This window comes from Epinephelus moara, chromosome 18 (assembly GCF_006386435.1).
Source record: "Epinephelus moara isolate mb chromosome 18, YSFRI_EMoa_1.0, whole genome shotgun sequence".
In the NCBI taxonomy this organism is placed as follows: domain Eukaryota; kingdom Metazoa; phylum Chordata; class Actinopteri; order Perciformes; family Serranidae; genus Epinephelus; species Epinephelus moara.
The window spans coordinates 1,600,972-1,622,166 of record NC_065523.1 but is presented as its reverse complement, the minus strand read 5'-3'; the positions used below and the strand labels follow the sequence as shown (position 1 = coordinate 1,622,166).

At 41.4% G+C, this 21,195-nt stretch overlaps 1 protein-coding gene and 1 long non-coding RNA gene across 4 annotated transcripts in view; one reads left to right on the top strand and one right to left on the bottom strand.

Annotated features, from left to right (window-relative positions):
* bcl2l12 (BCL2 like 12) overlaps window positions 1-21,195 on the bottom strand; it is a 44,362-nt gene that overhangs the window by 18,713 nt on the left and 4,454 nt on the right. The window contains exons 1-4 of one of the 3 annotated variants that reach the window (XM_050070287.1): window positions 11,859-11,891; window positions 10,894-10,987; window positions 10,633-10,720; window positions 1,064-1,235 (exon numbers count right to left, since the gene is read on the bottom strand). In XM_050070287.1, the coding sequence (XP_049926244.1) occupies window positions 1,064-1,235; window positions 10,633-10,720; window positions 10,894-10,899 (266 nt within the window). In that variant the 5' untranslated portion in view covers window positions 10,900-10,987; window positions 11,859-11,891. Of the gene's footprint in view, window positions 1-1,063; window positions 1,236-10,632; window positions 10,721-10,893; window positions 11,338-11,858; window positions 11,892-21,195 lie in introns of those variants that run through there. The other 2 variants (XM_050070286.1, XM_050070288.1) reach the window with 2 other exon arrangements.
* Window positions 4,948-6,987, top strand: LOC126406131 (uncharacterized). The gene is made up of 4 exons (XR_007571646.1): window positions 4,948-5,385; window positions 5,501-5,665; window positions 5,757-5,870; window positions 6,067-6,987. It is a non-coding gene; the product is annotated as an uncharacterized LOC126406131 (long non-coding RNA).

Sequence of the window (21,195 nt, the reverse complement as noted above, 5' to 3'; positions counted from 1 at the left end):
TTGGAGCCAGCCTCAAGTGGCCTATAAAGGAACTGCAGTTTTTGGCAGTTCTGCGTTAGCGTCATTTTTCAGCCCCTGGGATTGCCGCTTGATCAGTCCTCATTTTTGTTATCTTCTCCACCATCTTGATTGTAAGGGAGCCGGGGGGCCAATCCCACTGGGTTCAGCTGTACTGTGTACCTGCTGCCATGGCTGAAATTCAGATTTTGTTTTGTCCTCCACATGGTGTCATACCACACTGGGAGCATTTCAGAAGCAGAGCATTTTGCCTGCCTGATTTTGTAGAATTGCAGATTTTTTTGATTTAGTCATTTTCCTGGATATTTGTGGTTTTGCAGAGGCACAAGTAAGAAGCCTATCAAGTTAAATGGTTTCTTTCTTATTTTATTTTCATTCTGTTTATTGTTAATTTCTGCTAAGTTGTGCTGTAGCCTACAGACAAAGTTAATACCATTAAAAGTCCAGTTATGAACAACATGGATCAAAGATTTGTGGCTGTGTTTTTGTCATTTAAAATACAGTCATCCCCATAATTATATTGTATCAATACTTAACATACAGTGTCTGTTAGCAGAAAACCCCAATCTGCTTTGTGCAACATGTTGCAGCTTTGTCAAAGGAGAAATGCATATTTGTATTAATTTCTGGGATGCTTTAGAAATGCGGTGTGCTACGTCTGCTGGTATCACAAGATTTGTCAGGAGTGGCCAAGATCATATTGGGCAGCCGCAGCTGAAAGCGGATGCCTGTCAAAGATGTGGGCTCTACTTAGTGCACTTTTCTAGTTCACAACTGTGATGAACTTACTCAGTAAGAATATTGAGCCTTTATGTGCTGTTTTTGTGTCTGGCTTCAAAGTTAGAGGTTCAAAAAAATACATGTGGTGGAGTAAGACCAAGACAGATGAGATTAATAAAATTAAATCATTATATATGATAATTTGTTGACACCAGTACCCAGTCTGAGGTACAAGGAGATTTGTTTGTTGTTGAGAAAAGGTAAAACAAAACAAAACAAAAAATCAACAAAAAACATACAGCAGAAGCCCAGAATGGTGCGTTACCTGTACTTGTTATGATCTCTGTAGGCCCCTCCTACAGTCCCAGGCCTCTCTGTCAGGGGGAGGGAAACAGTCCGATGGAGGAAAGCTTGAAGGACTAGATGAGTCTCAGCTCTGATCTCTCTCAGAGAGATGGAGGAGATGGAGGAAGAGCGGCCTATAGACTCTGTCATAACTGTAAAACAGAAAAAACAATTTTCAAAGGTTAATTTTCTTATTCTGTGTTATTTAAGTGAGAACCCTCCTTAAAAGACATCAAGTATGGTGGGTCTGTTGCACTATCATTAGTTTCACTGCAGTTTAAAGATCAACAACAGTTCAAGTCATGTTTTGTGTCCCAATTAAACACTACATTATGCAGTATGTACTATATGCCCTTTTTACTACTATACTAAGTTTTTAGTTACCATACAAGAAATCTATGTATTTTGCCATTTTTTATCAACAGTAAAAAGGACAATGACAAGACTCGCGCCAAACACACCAACCAAACAGCAGCACTGCCATTTAAACTTTACAAAACAGACAGAAAAATGTTTTTCCAAATGGTTTAATAGTTATTTGTCTTCTGAGCGTTTAATGACGCTCTATAATTTAGAGAACAGATAACAGGTATTCTAAAGCACTTCAGTCAGGCATTTATGCTCACAAATGCCCACATATTTAACAGTTGTGAACTGACAGAACAGTCAGGTTTTATGTATCAAACGGGGAATGACCCCAGGTTTAGGTTTTAGGATACTGAAATAAATAAAACCTACATATACAGTGTGTTTGGCATGTAAATGTCTATGTATGTGAATACATTTTGGCTGCAATTGCCATTTGAAATTTAGTAGTGAAATACATGATCCTCAAAGGATGTATTCTTCAGACTCTAGTGCCACCATGAGGTTCACATTTGTGGTTTTGAGTGAAATGTCTCAACAACTATAAAATAAATTGCCATGGTCCACATATTAATCATCCTCAAAATGAGTTTTAATAACATCTGTAAACTCTTCACTTTTCATGTAGCCTCAGCTGTACTTTGTGTTTAGTGCTAATTAACACATATTAGCATGCTAACATGCTAAACCAAGCAAGTGAACTTTGTTATAGTTGCACTTTCCTAAACATGGTTGAGATATATTTCCATCCATCACTAGGGCTAAAAATGATCTTTATATTGTACACAGCCTTACTACAACCAAAATTAGCTACAGCCAACATAGGGAAAATACCCCAAGAGTCAGCGAGAGCTGGGGTGGAAAATGACTCACAGGTGGATTACACGGTAACAGACATTGGAACGGACACAACTATGCATTGGATCTGTGACTCAGTGAAGGATAGGGGCACGGACCTATCCACCAGAGCTAGAATTAGCAGCACTCAGGGTAAGGCGAGCGCATCTGTAGAGGATAAAAGTAGCACAGTTGAGAACAAGATGCTTCAGGTTTGTCCTTGCGGCTGGCAGAAAGTAACATCACTAAAAAGCCTCAGAACTCATCAGGGAAAGAAGAAGTGTGTGGCAAAGAAAGGGCAGAGTAGCCGCATTGATCAGTACTTCCTATGAACTCCAGCGGCAGGAAGAAAACCACAGTTCGCAGGATATCAGTAACACTGCCACTGAGGAGGAGGAGGAGGAGGAGGAGGGGGTAGTAAGAGAGGATGCAGGTGACACTGAGGTCAGTATGCCAGTCAGAGAGAGAACCATGGAGCAAAAGGTTAGAGTTAGATGGCCTAGGGCAAATGACAGTAAAGAATGGGAGATAGTTAATGGAGATTTGTCAGTAATCTTAAGTAGGCTTAGAGGAAATGCAATAGAAAGGTTAGAAAAGATGGGAGATATAATTTACTCATATGGTGCAGAGAGGTTCGGGGTGCATGAGAGAAAAAGGAGTGAGAGGGTGCAGTCAGGGAAATCTAGGCGGCAAAGAGAAATAGAGAAATAGAGAGAGAAATAAATATATTATTATCCATAAATATTATCTGACTCATATATCAGTTTGTTCTCAGTCTCCAATTGTTTTAATCATGATAGATTAATTTACTAAAATGCTGATGGGCAGTGCCATGTGAAGACGGAGTTTGGTTGGGCTCCTCATCGGACAACCAATTTCATATTATTACTCTTTTTAAACCACTCTCTACAACCCTACGCATTTTTATAAACAAGTTAAGTAGACAATTTTTCAATTGCTGAGAGGAAAATGCCAAAAAACGTCACCAAGGAAGCAACAAGTCAGAGTCGGAAGCTAACACTAATGCTAACGCTAGTGCAGCAGAGGATGCAAATAACGATAACCAGTATGCAGTGCTGCTGGCCATCGAGTCTTTAAAGCAAGATTTGATGGTGAAAATGGAAGAAAAGGCCACAGCCCAGTCGGCAGAACTCCGAAGCCAGATTAGCCAGATCCAGACAGAACTACGATGTGCATTGGAAGTTAATAAACGAATGGAGGCAGCCGAGAGCCGGGTGTCCAAGCTGGAGGCGGAGGTTAGCGGCCGCTCGGACTCAGGTGCCTCCATGGAAGCAGATTTCGGCAACATGAAAAAAGAACTGGCCACACTGAGAGACCTCTGCGAGGATTTGGAGGCGAGATTGCGGCATTACAATTATCTCGAGAAGCCTCCGACCATAGACCAGGCACACCACACCCTCCGTAGTAGACCGACGCAAGACAACCTCCCACCTCAGGCATTTGTGGTGAAGTGCCATTATTTCTCCGAAAAAGAGTCGCTTATGAAGATGAAGTAAGTCAGTGACGACCACAGACGGCGACCATGTCCGAATCCTGCCGGATTTCACCCAGACCGTGAGTAAACAATGGGCAGCCTTCACTGAGGTGAGAGGACTGCTTCGGGGCTGTGAGGGGGTTCGCTACGGCCTGAGATACCCAGCAATATTGAGAATAACCACAGCAGACGGTCAAGAGGCGAGTTTCAAGGATCCAAAGCTGGCTAAGGAGTTCATTTTAAAGAAGGTGATGCACAAGGCTTCATAATGGACGTGTGTTGGTGAGTAGCTGATGACAAAGGTACCAGTTTTATCAACCCAGGAGATGGAGGCAAGACACACCAAGGACAATTTTCTTTTCTTTTGAAAGGTTCAGGGGTATTTTTTCCCGCTCAAAGCAGTCTTGGTGTCTCTGCTGGCAGCATTTGGGTGCGCGCAGACTAGTGGAGGACAGTTCAGGCAGGCTACACCAAAGACCACTTTATGGGTACACCAGTATATGGGATTCTTCTTTTTTTTTTTTTTTTTTCTAAAGATATTTTTTGGGGCATTTTTAGTCTTTAATTGATAGGACAGACAAGCGTGAAGGGGGAGAGAGAGAGAGGGAATGACATGCAGCAGAGGGCAACAGGCTGGAGTCGAACCCGGGCGCCTGCTCCACCACTAGGCCACCGACGCCCCATATGGGATTCTTCTATTTCATTATATTGTTCCACGTTCAGGACTGTTTAATTTCCTACTGGAAAGACCTTGATATCCTTGCTGGTTACGTATGCACAAAGAAGAGTGAAAGAGTTACTCCATGGACTATATTATGGGTATGCAATTACTGTATGTGGGACATTTTTATTTCATGGTACTTTACAATTAGGACTGTTTAACTTCCTATTTGGAATATGTTTGATATTCTTGCTGAGGACTGGAAAAAGAGCCATCTCGTGCTACACTATGGACAATATGTGTCAGAATGAATGGGTCATATTTATTTTGTTTTGTTTTATATACTAAATAATATGTTAAGGAAGGTTTGCTTCTCTTGGCCATAATAATTTTTGTTTTTATTTTTTTTCCTTTATAGTTATAACATTTAATGACGCTATGTGGATTGTGTTGTCTGCAAATTCAGCTCTAATTGATATGTTGTAAGAGATAAGAGATTTATTGTGTTCTAGATCTGTTCCTGTGTGGAGCTCCCATGGTAAGCAGTTCAGGAAAAGAGGTTGACTGGAAGAGCAGGCAGTCTCCATGCGAGAGACAAGCGTTGCTGTGTTTGTGTTTGTAATGTTTAAAATTGTTAGAGTTACACGTTACTTAATGTTTTTTGAATGTTTCTCTACCGAGCCCTCGCCGACAGAGCCCCAGATAACTCAGTGACATCACCAAAGTACGTTTTGTCACGCGAGAACAAAACAGGATGTGATGAAGTTCCCCAGCGGTAAACTTTACTTGTCAACATGGATGTATGACAGCTTGGAGCTCTGCAGGTCGTTTGTGCCCTGCTCTGCGCTGAGAAGAAACAGAAAAGAAGAAAAGGATTTGGGTGAAGGAATGGGTTGCTGCACGCAGATTGCACAGGTTGTCAACTCTGCAAAGAGAGTTGGAGGTGAGTTCTATGAATGAAACTCGGTTGCCACTGTGCCGCTAGCCTACTAGCTTGCATTGTACTGTCTACATAGTCTATGCATGTATTCTGACCCAGATTATTGTAACTTTCATAGTTGAATGATCGAACGGGTTTTCGGGAAATGCTACGGATGACAGCGGAGGACTTTGATTTCTTGCTGGGGCTGTTAGAGCCGCACATCGCAAGGAGACCACCAGATTTAGGCTTGCCATATCCCCTAGAGAACGTCTGTCCTTGACCCTGAGCTATCTGGCTACAGGTGGGTTATTTAATTGCGTGGAAGTAAAAATAAAGCAATGGTCTCTGTTGCTGTATGTGTAATAGTCCTTTTCGTTTGTTTTTTGATTCAGGAGAAACATTCTGGTCCCTCCGCTTCCAGTACAGGATTGGGACCAGCACAATATCCGCTATCGTCATGGAAACGTGCGGCTTTGTACGATACTATGAAGAATTATTTCTTGAAGGTGAGTTTACTATTATCGCTAGCTTTTAAAGGTTATTCAACAGCAGTTAACATTTAAAGGTATTAGACATCTACACACTAAACTAGGCCTAGTTTTAATTTCTGCTGTTTAAAACCAAGTGAGATCATATACAAACATAATTTACTGCAGCAACAAAAAGTAGGCTAATTGTACACTATCTCTTCTTTTCCATCAGACACCTTCAACAGAGGCAGAACGGCAGGCAATAGCCCACGGCTTTTCCCACCAATGGCAGTTTCCACATTGCCTTGGGGCTTTAGATAATAAGCACATCCAGATACAGCCTCCAGCAAAAAGTGGCAGCACATACCTGAACTACAAGGGCAGGTTCTCTGTGGTGCTGATGGCTGTTGTGGATGCACGGTACAGATTCATCTACACCAGTGTGGGGACCCAGGGCAGAGCGTCAGATGCAGGGATTTTTGCACATTAAGACCTGCGCAGAGCAATGGACCAGGGCCTGTTGAATACCCCTCTCCTCAACCATTGCCCAACTCTGACATCCTGATGCCCTACATGTTTGTGGGTGATGAGGCATACCCTTTGCGGAATGACCTCATGAAGCCCTACCCCTACCGACAGATGGACTATGGCAGGGGTTAGGGATGTAACGATTACCGATATTACAGTAAATCTCGGTTAATTTTTACACGGTAAGAATTACCGTTTATGTTTAAATTAATTGCATTATCGCGGTGGATTATCAGGATATGTAATAACAGCCTCATCCAAGTCTCGCGACGCAGGCGCTGCGTGAAAGCATAGCTTGTGTAAACACAAAGAATGAAAACATGGCGGAAGGTGGTGACAGCGGCACTCAGGACATTTTCCCCCCAACTAAACGCACAAAATCTGAGGTCTGGGCGTACTTTGGGTTTCTGAAGAATGCAGAGGGACAGCTGGTGGAGGACAACTATCCTGTGTGCAGAGCATGCAGAAAGAAATTTGCTGCGAAGGGTAGCGACACTACAAATCTGCTGGCTCATCTCCGTGACCATCATCCACAGCTTTACAGCCAATGCAAGTTATGCTATGCAAATGTCAGTTATTGTGTGAGGGACTTCGGTTAATAAAAATAAAAGCCATTGTCATTGTTCATTGATGCTCTCTAGAAAACTGTAATGTGGGTGCTGCGCACTTGTGGTTGGTGCGCTGGCGCGGTATGGTGTTGCTGGGGAGGTCAGGCACAATTTCTGGGCATCATAAATAAGGCACAGTATGGCTGTGTCCGAAATCATTGACTACTCCCTACTCCCTACTCACTATATAGGGAATTCTCTATATAGAGGACTATATAGGGAGCTCATTAAAACACTTTCGGACACTACTCCGTCGCGTAGTTAAGTACGTCATTACTGTCATTACTGTCGCACAATTAAAACGAGCCAGAGCGATGTCGTCTGGTGGGTTTTCGAAATAAATAAACTAATTTGTGTGATAAATACAGAATACTGAGCGTATTTTCCCACATGAATAAATACAAAAATAAATGCACTTTCAGTTCTTTTAAATCAAGACTGAACACCTTTTCTCCTTGCCGTTGCCTTTTATTAAATCATATTAGAGGCTTTTGATTAATTCCTCGCACTGCACTGTAAGCTTTATTCTATTTAACTTTTTAATTGTACTTGTATCTCCGTTTATAATAACGTTTTTTCCTCCGTAAATCCACCCCCAACTGCCGTTTTATCACCTTCATAAATGTCTCGCGCTTGCCATAAAAAACAAACTGCCAAAACCGGTATTCTTTCCTGTCCTTTTCGGTCATTTTACAAACAGCAAAACGTTGCAGAAATGCCAGCAAATGGTACCATAGTTTTGTTCTTCCTTACAATTATCCAAATAATTTTGATAAGAAGAAAACACATAACCAGAGAGAGAAGGCTGAGACGTGCTGCTCTTGCTAGACTAGCAAGACGTAGAATCGTAAGTGAAAAGATTATGCTAGGCCTGTACATTTATGTTTAAAATAGATACACAAACCATCATTTCTGAATTGTCAGTGTAAATTTTCAGTGGCAGACCAGTGGTCAAATGACACTCCCTCCTGGGGAAAGTTAAACATGACAATTTTGTTTGGTTTTAATTTTTTTTTTTTTTTTTTTACCGTTAAGATATAAATTAGACCACAGACACCCATTTGATAAGATTTTTGTCCCAAGGACGTCCATCTGATTTTTTTTATCTTATAATTGTTATTACATAAAGAAGTATATTGAAACCCATGGCCAGAATATCTGTCATTGTGTTACTTGGATGGAATTATAGTGAAAATAAATTAGTCCCCTTTTTGCTGGGGACTGCCTGGAACCTCCTCAAAAACCCTTGGGTGTCAGACCCCACTTTGAGAACCACTGACATACAGTAAACTATTATAACACATATAACTATTATTATCACAATGTGATCACATTGTCACATAGCTTTTATTCACATATTTAATTTCATGACAAGTTATCAGTTTTAATATCTTTATTTGTTATTAGTATTTACGAGGTGCGTCAGAAAAGAAACAGGACTGGGGTCACAAAAGAGGTGCGTCAGAAAAGAAACAGGACTGGGGTCACAAAAAAATTATTTCAAATCTAAACTACAAATACAAGTTTTCCCCTTCAGAATATTCCCCCTCGAGTCCAACGCACTTTTCCATCCTTCTCCTCCTCCAAGCACTCCTGGAAAGATTCTCCCAGGATTAAATAAATAAACACCTCCCTACTCACATGACCTGGCTCCAGGTGAATTTTCTTGGCTCCAGGTGATTTTTCTCTTGCGGAAAAAAATCACATGCAGCCAAAAAAAAAAAACAACCTAAAAATCACCTTTGGAAAAGTGCGTTAGACTCAAGGGGGATTATTCTGAGGGGAAAACTTGTAATTTGTAGTTTAGATTTGAAATAATTTTTTGTGACCCCAGTCCTGTTTCTTTTCTGACGCACCTCATATTTATTTTTTACAGCATGGCCCGCCATCTCAGTATTGTGTCCTGAACTGCCAACTGCCAGTCTTGGCCATATTCTTTGATGGCCAAAGTGATCTGAGACCCGACTTCCGCCTCTCCAGGCCCACAATCGCCAATCTCATTCAGTCCCTCCGCTCTCCAGTTGATCATGGCTGGGGTCATGACCTGGAAATCCTGGTCTTCCTATTTTGGCTGGCCAGTGCAACATCCTACCGTGTTGTCTCACGAGCGTTTGGCATCCCTCGGTCCACGGTCAATGATATCATCCACAGAGTAGCAGACAAGATCATCAGCCTGAAAAACAGGGTCATCTGCTTTCCACCACCTGAGGAGCTTGAGATAGTTGGTGTAGGCTTTCACCGTCTTGCTGGTTCTGCAGCATTTGCGAGGGTTGTGGGCAGCATTGATGGCTGCCACATTAGGATAAAACCACCAAGTGCAGATCCCCAGTGTTATTTCAACCGTAAATTGTTTCATTCTGTTCAGCTCCAGGCAGTGTGTGACCCGCAGTGTCAGTTCATTGATATATTTGTAGGTTACCCTGGCTCAGTACATGATGCCAGGGTTCTCAAAAACAGCCCCACTTATGTCCATAGTCTGTACCCACCTGAGGGCTACTGTATTTTAGGGGATGGAGGATATCCCTGTATGTCAGAGCCCATCGCCGTCATCACACCATACAGGAAGCCAGTGAGAGGTGCAGTTCAGGCCAGGTTTAACCGGCACCACGCAAAGGCCCGTTCTGTCATTGAACGGGCGTTTGGCATCATGAAGACGAGGTGGCGCTCAATCTTTTTCAAAGTCCTGGAAGTGCACCATGTTTTTGCTGCAAAGGTCATCGCATGCTGTGCCATTTTGCATAATGTCTGCCTCAAGAATGGCGACATTCTTGAGCCTGTTGAAGAGGCACTGGGGCCAGATGATGGAGGCGGTCAGCTTCAGCCAGACTTGCAGTGTGGGGAACGGCTGCGTGGTCGCATTGCTGCTGTTCTCTCAGCACCAAATAACCCTCCTCTAGCTCTTCAGGATCATGACTATTGAGACACGTGCAAGTGAAAAACCTTCAATCATCAATCATCTTCAATCAGATCAATCATTAATATATCATATAAGTTTTTTGGTGTAAGGTTCATATAATGTAAATAGTTTCCATTGCTTTTGCTAATAGTGTAAATAGTTATTAACAATATAGCTCAATTCTCCCTTGTCATACCTGTGACAACCTGCAAAGTGCTCCCAGTGTCGTTTGGAAAATACTTTATTTCAGAATTTGTTTACGAATTTGTTTCCATTTACATTTTTTCAACAATTTTTTCTAATAAATTCACAAGTCTTTCCTCCCTTGCCTCCGCTCTCTTAGCCCTATCCTCTGCCCTCTTCTCTTCCCGCTCCAGCAGCTCCAGTATCGGGTCCCTCTTCTGCCTTTTTGATGGCCCTGGCTCTTCAGGCTCTGGAGTCTGACTCCCTGGCTCTGATGGCACTGATTCGGAATCGGGGGAGGCTGATGCCAACATTAAAGTGTTCTCCCCCCAGGCTGAGGCAATGAGGCATGGAGCCTGGATGGATGGCCTCCCACCTATTGCCTCATCCATGAGGGAGAACCAATTCCAATTCTCAGCCGTGGCCTCCCCCGATTCAGTGCCACTCCCTGACGGTGGCTTCCTGACCTCCTGCACACATTGCAATTTAAAACAGCAAAGGAATTACTCAAGGAGAACAGTACCTGATCTTTCATCTATGCTTTCACTATTTAGGACTATTGGTAAAAACAATGAATACAAACCTTGTACGTCTTCTTGAGATTCTCCCACTTCTTTGCTGCTTGGGCAGGGCTCACCATCCCAGCCAAGCCCATCTCTTTCAGTACAGCTCTACAAAAATACAAAACTTAACAAGTGAATTGAAAAACAAGAAATTAATCTATCAGTATCATCAACAATGTTGATATATGGGAATATAGTAAAAGGATTAAGAGTAATTTTACTTTTGTTATGAATTCACATTAAAATAGGATACTCCTTCAAAAGAATTTGACATAACTCACTTCCATCCGGCTGCCGCGGCAAACCTTTTGCCTGAGAAGAGGTGGTCCCTCTCTCTCCTCAGGCGAATTAATTTGGCCACATCATCATCAGTCCCTGAAGAGATTACATTTATTGAAAATTAATTTATCTGTAGTGCTTATGTGACACTCCAATTAGGGCTGCAACTAACAACTATTTTGATACAACTACTCACTGACCATTGAATTGATTAGTTGACTAATCTGATTATGTATTGCATAATTATTATATTACTCTAGCTTTTAAATTTAGCACGAGGTTGCTTTAATTATGTGCACATTAATAATAAACACAAGAAAGATGATAATTCATTGAAAATTACATTTTTAATCAACTTTGCTGCTGATATTTAGCTGCTATAAAAAGTAAATAAAAACGATTAATGTGTTCGGCTTTTGGTCTATAAAATGGTGAAAAATGTTGATCACTGTTCCCCAAAGCCCAAGAAGACGTCCTCAAACCAACAGTCCACAACCCAAAGATCTTCACTTTACTGTCATTGACTAGAGAAACCAGAAAATATAAGAACCTGGAATCAGAGAATTTGGACTTTTTCTTCTTAAAAAAAAAAAAAAAAAAAAAAAAAGACTCGTCGATTATCAAAATAGTTGGCGATTAATTCAGTAGTCAAACGATTAATCTTTGCAGCCCTAACTCCAATGTAATTTTGTTACTTGTCATTTTAAAAAGAAATTGACGATCATCTAGTTATAGCTAATGTTATAGCCTTGCCAATAAAAATTACTGTACAAAGGAAAACGAACTGGATCACTAGCATGGATGTAACAGTTAACGTACATGTAACGTTAATACGTCCATGATCGGTAGCCATGATTTCTGCCATAATGATGCAGCACATACAGTGTTGAGTGATTTCGGACACAACAGTTAAACAAAAACAGTTAAAATTCAACATATCATCGAAAGTCAGCGGAAATTTACTTACATTTGTATGTATTTCCCTGCTGCACTGGGTGCTCCTCCTCACTGTCCGCCATGTCTTCCGTCTGCTACTGGCGCCACCGCAATGCATCATGGTACATATTGCTTGGTTAGTGACCATTGGTTGTACACTACTTTTCGCGCTGCATTGTGGGATACTATTAGTCCACTATATAGGGTATATTAATTTACACTAAACATTCGGACAGCACTACAAAATGGCGAACACACTATTTAGTTCACTATTTAGGGAGTAGTGAATGATTTCGGACACAGCCTATGTCTTTTTTAACCTGGAAACTGTTGCTGGGTCATTGATCAGTTCCAGTTCCACAGCCACTTGGTTTCCAAATGATGCAAAGTGGCTGGATCTTCCTGTGTATAGAGCCGCCATTTGCTTCAGGACGTCAAGTTTTTGAGTCTCAATGTCATCCACCCTCCTGCGTTTCCTTCCTCTTGAGGGAGCTGCAACAGGAGCGCCTTCATCTGGTGTAGCGCGGGGAGATGGGGATGGGAATGTAGTACACGCAGACAGTGCCGGTGGAGATGAATCTGGGGTTTCTGTCAGGTCCAGGTTCGAAGACTCCTCATCACATGGTAAATTCAACTGGATGCAATAAAATAGTTCAGAAGACATCCCAAATGTAAAATGCAAACATGTGGTCTATGTACACTTGATGCAACTACACAGTACAATTTGCTGAGTAGAACTGTAACATCAGGAAAGAAAGCATACTCACAGTCGTCTCACAAGCACGATGGACAATGTGCTTTTTTAATAAAACCCAGAGCCGCCAGAAGCCACCTCTGCCTTGAAGTTAAGGGCTTGGTCCCACTCCCAGTTGGTCTTGGCTTGATAAGCCGAGAGAACTGTGTGCGCAGGCTTGCCACCCTTGTCTTTACTTCTTCAACTGTGAACCAAAATTCAGAGAGGAACGTGAATGCATACCATACCTGACGACGCAATGTAGTACAACAGCAACGTTGAACAAAACAAACTGTAATCACTAAAGGTATCCTCATTTATCAAAGGACGTGTTTAGACAGATGATATTACACAAAATTTCCACAAGTCAAAGCACCGAAAGCCATAAAACAGTGTGTTCATTGTTAACTTCTAAAACTGATCGGAATTGTTGGCATTTATAGTGTCATGTTTTTATTTTGCATAGCTAGTACCTATGCACTGTTGCAAAAGCTTGTAGTAACCGAAAGCGCTATGCTCACCTGGTACCTGCAGCCCGTCTGCAATTGCCCTCCATGCCTTTTCTTTCTCCAGACGGTCGTAGTAACTTGGAGACGACACGTTGTAAAGGCATGGATATTCTTCCCAGAGTTGAATTAGATGTGTCTCCAGGGCCTGGGTCCAAACACTACGCGCTCTACCTGCTCCTGTGGACGCCGCCATCGTTGTTGTTGTTGCTTGCCGGCTTGTCCTCCTCACATTTATTCCATCCTCCTGTGCGCTGACGTGGGACGTATCCCACCTCTCATTGGCTGATGCTCTTTGTCAGTCGCGTCACACCTCTCCAGTTTTCTAGCATGCCAGATAGCCAGTCCCAGTCTCAGACGAGGGGGCGACTTGCTCGTAGGCTTGTTCACACATGAGGACTTGTCGTGGCAGACTATCTGCTGACTCACCTCTGACCCAAGGTGGCTCTCAAGATCCTCAGCGACGTCAAAATCGCAGTGAAAATTGTGTAATGTGAACTAGGCTTTAGTCAGAAGAAGGTTACACCTATTTCAAGGAAGAATTCCCTTCCCTCAATATAGTGTAGCCTAAGTGTAACCCCCCCACCCCCTTTGTGTATATGTAAATCTCTGTATATGCAGGTATATATATGTGTGTGTGCTACGTGTATGTGTTTGTATATTTACATGTATACAGTTATTTTATTTTTCTGTCTTATTTTATTTTTCTGGTGTATCTTATTTTGGGGTATTGAGTACCACTGGGAGTATTTGCTATGAAAATCAATAAAACTATTTGAATAGCGCCCCACGTACAGAGGCTGCTGCAGCAGTCGTGGGTTCGAGTCCGGCCTGCGACCCTTTGCTGCGTGTCAGTCCCCATTCTCTCTCTGTCTCCCCATTTCACACACTGTCCTGTCAATTAAAGGCAAAAAGCCCAGAAAAATAATCTTTAAAAAAAAATATATATATTTGAATATAATTTATTAAAATGCTTAACAGGCTTTCTGTAATTTATGTCCATTACATAATTTACAGAACTCAGCCAGTTGAGAGAGGTTGGAGGGACATCTGGAATGTACCACCCGCTTCAGATTAGGGGTGAGTTCGTGTGCGCTTTTACGCACGCGGGTCTAGGTGATCACAGATATTTGATGTGGGAAAGATGTAGCCAGATGTATTAGCTGTTTTTAAGCGGCACCGAGATACGTGGCTCGTCCGTCCGTCCGTAGCACGAGTCATGTGCGCCACTTCACCACTGACCCGTGTGTAAAAGCGCAAACAATTCCGTGTCCTCTCACTGCAGATGCTGTGATTTGATGGCCCGGTACTCATTGTAGCCCACTGGCGAACGACGCCCTTAACGAACGCGCCGTTTTAATAGAATGGAGCACGTAGGCTATTGACCTGTTGCCAAACCCGGTCTCACACCATTTCTTGTCATATTCACAGTCTATCGCAGTTAGTCAACAATTAGTATCACCCCCCTCCCCCCTAAAAAAACAAACATTTTTCGTGTACTAATTTTTCATAACCGTTTATGATCTCAAACGTGTACACAGACTCACCCCTACTTCAGATCTTGCCACAACATTTCTATGGGATTGAGGTCCAGACTTTAGTGCAACACACACTGCCGCCAGCGCAGCGCTGTGGCCGTCAAGTGCCACCCCCCAACACACATTGGCAGCGGCGCGCAGCGGCACCGTCAACACTAAAGTGTATTTCCCACCCCAGCCCGCTAGGTGGCTGTACCTACACTAGTTGCCAATGGTTGCCAACTGCTAGTAACGGAAGAAGAAGAGGAAAACCTTTGAGGCAACAACAACTTGGTTTTCACAGGTGAGTTTCTTATCAAAATCGTCTATCAAAAATATGAAAAAGTTGATACTACGGCGGCCGAGACGTACATATAGGCTAAGGCTTTTCTTGCAGCACCGGTGTGGGTTTGTTCATAGAATATAATGGAGGCAGGCGTTTTGACGCGCGGCGTATGGCGGCGGTGTGTGTTGCACTTTTGACTAGGCCTATCCAGAGTGCTAATCTTCTTTCTCTTAAGCCATTCTTTGGTAGCTTTGCTGGAATGCTTTGGGTCGTTGTCTTGTTGCATAATCCATTTCTGTCCCAGCTTCAACTCCCTGACTGACGGCAGGAGATTCTGGTCAAGAATTTCTTAATAGGCCTGGGAAATCATGGTTCCCTGGATAATATGGAGTCGTCCAGGTCTGGAGGCAGAAAAGCAGACCAAGACCTTGACATTTCCACCACCATGCTTCACTGCTGGGAGGAAGTTCTATTCTTGATATGCAGTGTTGACTTTTCTCCAAACATGGCGCCTGTGATTGTGGCCAAATAATTCAATATTGGACTCATCTGTCCAAAGAATGGACTTCCAGAAGGCCTCTGGTTTGTCCAAGTGCTCTCTGGCAAAGTTTAAAACCTTATTCTTTCTTGAGAGCAGAGGCTTCATTCTAGCAACTCTCCCATTGTCTATTCATCTTTCACCTGTTTGTTGATGCATGGACATTTATCCCAGATGCTGCCAGAGAGGTCTGAAACTCTTTGGAGGCGATGTGTGGGTTGGCCTTTACCTGAAGTATTATTTTTTTGGTGCTTCTTGGTGAAAGTTTTGATGGCTGTCCACTTCTGGACAGAGTTGCAGTCATGCTGAGTGCTCTCCATTTGTAAATGATTTGTCTTACAGTGGATGGATGGAGCTGGAATCTTTTGGAGATGGTCTTGTAGCTTTCCCCAGACTGATGGGCTGTCACCACCTTCTTCCTGATGTCCTCGGCTGTCTCCTCTCCTCTCGGCATTGTTGATCTGTGCTTTACGTCTTGGCACGACATTGGTTTGGTTGGTTTCCTCTCTCTTTCAATCAGGGCTGCTCAAAACCTTTCCTTAGGATGTCTTGTCTCATTTGATTGGTCTGCTTAGTTGGTTACTTTTTTGTGATCAATTGGTCGTATTGGTGGTATTGGTTGGGGTAGCATAAGAAATTACTGCCTTTGTTGTCTTTGTTTTCACCCCATTAACCCCCTTTCCCCCACCCTCCACCCGGTTAGCATATTGAAATCATAATATTGTTCAAACATGACAAAAAAAAGAAAGAAAAAGAAAGAAAGAAAGAAAGAAAGAAAGAAAGAAGAAAACAAGAACAAAACAACAACAACAAAAAACTCATTCATACATCATTCATTCACTCACTCATTCTACCCTAGCCCAGAAATCTCATGACCACTGTGTACATACCAGTATATCAGTTCATGTAAGCACATCTGTACAACATTTTATACATTTTAACCAGATGGACAGGAAACAAAGTGCACCAGAAATAAGCATATAATTGACTGTACAACCAGAAATGAGAATTGAAATACAGTTCTTACAATAAACTGTCAACTGATATTTTGTGTTTTAGCTGAATGTAATCGTGCTGTGGTAAGCTCAAACTGTGCAATGTCTTTGTAAGAAGAGAGCCATTCCTTGGTCGACAGTATATGTGGGGGTTTCCAGCGGCAGGCTATCATCCTCTTGGCTGCTGTAAGCCTAGCCAACAGAAGACGTCTGTTATTCATTGTTAAGTAATAATAGAGACTGTGAACAAGGAACAGCTTTCTCCATTATACCAGACAATATACTTCAAATATTTTTCCAAAATCTATTAACCTCCGGGCACTGCCAAACTAAATGAGAAATGTACCAATGGTATTGCCTGGACAGAAATCACAACATGGGTTAGTTCTGAGTTTCATTTGATGAAGTCTTTGAGGTGTAAAATAGGACCGATGAACAAATTTATAGTGAATCACCTGATGATTTGGATTTCTAGATGAACTATTAATATTTGACCAAATAGATTGCCAGTTGAATTCTGAGGAAGCATCGATGTCACTTTTCCAGAGTCTATTTAAAGGCAGATGTTTATATGAAGCCTCAGATATCAATTTGTACAGCTCAGAGGCAACACCCTTGTTTTTACCTTTAGTACATAATTTTATATGAAGAGGATGATCTTCTAATTCAGAGTCCCACGGAACACCTTGACCGTGCATTGCTGCACGCACCTGTAAATAAAAGAAAAAGAAAGTGCCCGGAAGGTCAAAAGTTCTTCGTAATTCCCGGAATTCAAGGAGACCTTGTTTCCCTATAACGTCTTGAAGAGTGTTTACTCCCTTATCACTCCACTGGGGAAAGGAGATTGGTTTCCCATCTATTAGAAGGCTATATTTATGGAAAATTGGAGACTGACGGAAAAATTTAGAATGTATTTTTGCAAACTGTTGGACTTTACGCCACACAGAGAAAAGATGTGAAATGATTGGTCCAAAATCACGTTTCACTAGCTTATGTGATATATTAGAGTATATCAGATTATGTAGGTTATATGGACATGTTAATTTCTCCTCAATGGGGCGCCATGATACCTGAATATTTGGATTTAGCCAGACAACAAGTGGACGTAGAACAAAGCACCATGAGTACCACTCAAAATTGGGCAAATTCACACCTCCTGCTGATTTGTGCCATTGCAATGTAGAGGTTTTAATTCTGGGTTTTTTCTTGTTCCAGAGAAATTGGTTTATAGCGGAGTGCAACTTTTTCCAATAACTGTTTGGAGGGGTAAGAGGTACCATTGAACTTGCAAAATTTACACGTGGCAAGACATTCATCTTAATAACCGATAATCTAGACTGAAAGGAGGTCGGGAGTTTACCCCATTTCGTTAAATCTTCCTCTATGTCCTTCAAAGCCTTGTTATAATTGTTTATGGTTAGTGCATCCAAAGAAGGAAAAATAGAAAGACCTAAATATTTAAAATTAGTAACAACAGGTACAGGAAAATTTAAAGTGAGAGTCTGACCGCTTTTCTCACCCAGTGGCATTAATGCTGATTCGCTCCAGTTGATTTTATATCCAGAAATATTACTAAAGGTCTCAAATATTTTCATCAGATGTGGAAGTGATTTCGACAGATTCTTTATGAAGATCAAATTATCATCTGCAAATAGAGAAATGAAATGTGGTTTGTCACATACTATCATCGGCTCTATAACCTCTGACTGCCTTATTGCCTGAGCTACAGGCTCTAACGACAGCGAAAAATAAAAGAGGGGACAAAGGGCACCCCTGGCGTGAAGATCTAGAAACTGGGAACCTAGAAGAACAGATATTACCAGTTATCACTACAGCAGAAGGATTAACATACAACAGTCTGATCACGAGGATAAAATTATTGCTAAAGCCCATTATGTCGGAGCACAGACCACAAGTAGCACCACTCCAACCGGTCAAAAGCTTTCTCTGCATCCAATGAGAGAATAGAGCTGTTATTTTCGGACCTGGAGACTGAGTTTATGATATGGAGTAGGCGGCAGACAATATCCGAAGCTAATCTTGATTTAATGAACCCGGTCTGATCATGGTGAACAAGAAGGGGCATATAGCGCTCTAACCTGGATGCCAAAACCTTTGCATATAATTTGATTTCACAGTTAAGGAGACTTAGAGGCCTGTAAGATGAGCAATCGTCAGCAGACTTATCCTTCTTTAACAGAAGAGAAATTATAGCAATATTGGAGCTTGTGGAAAAAGATACTCTACAGATAGAAGCATTTATCATATACTACAAATGAGGGCCGAGCTGGGGCCAAAAAGCCACATATAACTCCGGAGGTAAGCCATCAATGCCTGGTGATCGGCCTTTATTCATTGATTTGATAGCTTGGCCTAGCTCCTCTAAAGTGATTGGTGCCTCTAATGAATGTACAGCGTCCAGGGGCAATTTTGATAAAGATAACGAATTAAAAAATTCATTACAAGTTTTTCCATCATAACCCACCTCCGATGTATATAGTTTTTGAAAAAATACTTTAAAGGTGTGATTGATCTTTACAGGATCAGAGGTTAAAATTCCTTCTTCAGTTCTAATTGCTGCAATATTTGCTCATTGGTTATTTGCTCTTAGCTTAAAAGCAAGAAGACGGCTAGGTCGAGCATTATTCATATAATGATTTTGTCTCGTGCGATGCATGATAAATTCTGTTTTTTGTCTCAGTAGGCTACTAAGTTCATCCAATAAGTTCTGGCGCTTGTTAATGTTTCCAGGTGACATATTATTCAGCATACTTTGTTGTATTGCTACAATTTCAGTCTCTAGAAATTCAATACGGCGCTTTCTGTTTTTATTAAGATTAGATGCAAATGACACGGTTTTATTTCTCATGCAACCTTTGATTGCATCCCATAGCACTCATGGGTCGTCGACAGATGCACTGTTTATGTGTATAAAGTCTTTTAATTCAGCCTCAAGTTCTCTTATAAACACATCATTTTGAAGCAAACTAGCATTAAAACGCCAACGAGGAGCTCTAGGTTGGTCAGCTCTTATCAAAAAAGTGCATAATACAATTCTATGGTCAGATAATGGTGTTGGACACAAAGTAGTACTGTCAATATTACTAAAAAGAGTTTTTGAGGCAAAAATATAATCGATTCTTGAGAAAGTTTTGTGGCAAGCAGAGTAAAAGGAGAAGTCACGAATGGAGGGGTCATCACACACCAAATATCCACTAGTCCATAATCAGCAGCCAATTTTCGTAATGCTCTAGAGGACAGCTGTTGATCTCTGCTCTCTGTTACTCCTGTTCGGTCTATTTCATGCAGCCACACCGCATTAAAATCGGCTCCTATCAAAAGCTCAGACTCAGGGAGGTCTAATAATATGGAGGTTAATGAATCATAAAAATGTTGGTCAAAACAGAGCATAGGCACAAATCAGAGCAATTTTCATGCCGTCATAAATAATTTTACAGAAAGTGATTCGCCCATTGTCACTACCCCCTGTTCCCAGGATACTATAATTTAAATTACGTTTGGCAGCTATAAGGACGCCTTTGCTTTTTTTTATCAAAACAAGAGGAGGCAATAACATGATAATATTTATTCTGAAATCTATGTACATCAGTCTTCAGAAAATGTGTCTCCTGTATAAATGCGAAGTGAATATCTTTTCTGGACAGTTGCTCTAATGTACTTGTTCATTTCTGAGGGGAATTAAGGCCCCGTGAATTCCAAGATAAGACAGTAATTTTATTCATAAGCTTTAAGATTTATGTATGGCATGAACAGGTAAACAAACACAGTTTGGTAGATTGAAATACAAGTGAGATCTGGTCTTGAGTCCCCATCCCGCCCCCCACCATACACACACACACACACACGCACGCTTGCACACCTCCAAAAAACAACAAAAAAGAACAAAAAACGAAAAAACAAAAAACAACAACCCTATCATAAAAAAGTGTACCAGTGTCCATGAGGAAATCAGACATAGTCCCTCCACCCTTCAATCAAAATAAATTGCCTTTAAACCACAGGGCAGTGAGCGGCTTATTGTGGGCAGCTTACTCTCCCATCATCTATTTTTGGGAGCTACCTTTATTTTTATTTTTTTTTGGAATATTTTATTTTCAGTTTTATGTAATTACACAAAGAACATATCAACATAGCACGAAACAAGGCACACACAAAAAAAAACAAAAAAAAACCCCAAGTCCCCACCCCACAAAAAAAGCCCCAAAACCTTCAGCAAACAAAAAAGAAAAGAAAAAAAAAAAAAAAGGTCAGTGCATAAAGTCAACCCAAAAGATCACATCAAGGACTTGGCACAAGAGACGCAGCCAAGCAATCCAAATAAGGCTGCCAAACTTTCAAAGAGGTGTCACATTGTTTTCTTATACTGTATGTAATTTTCTCCAGGGGAATGCAATTGTTAATCTCCAAAGATCAGGAATAGGGAGAGGGGAATCAGATTTCCATGAGCTACCTTTATTAACAAAAAAAAAAAAATATATATATATATATATATATGTATATATATATATATATATATTTAAAGCCGCTGACAGACAGTCTCAAAACTTATAAGAGGGGCCTCCGCAATGCCAGAGCAAACTATTACTCAGCATTAATAGAAGAAAACAGAACAAACCCCAGGTTTCTTTTCAGCACTGTAGCCAGGCTGACTGAGAGTCAAAGCTCTATTGAGCCTTGTATTCCTTTAGCCCTTAGCAGTAATGATTTTATGAGCTTTTTTAATGACAAAATTCTAACTATTAGAGGCAAAATTCATGACCTCCTGTCCTCAG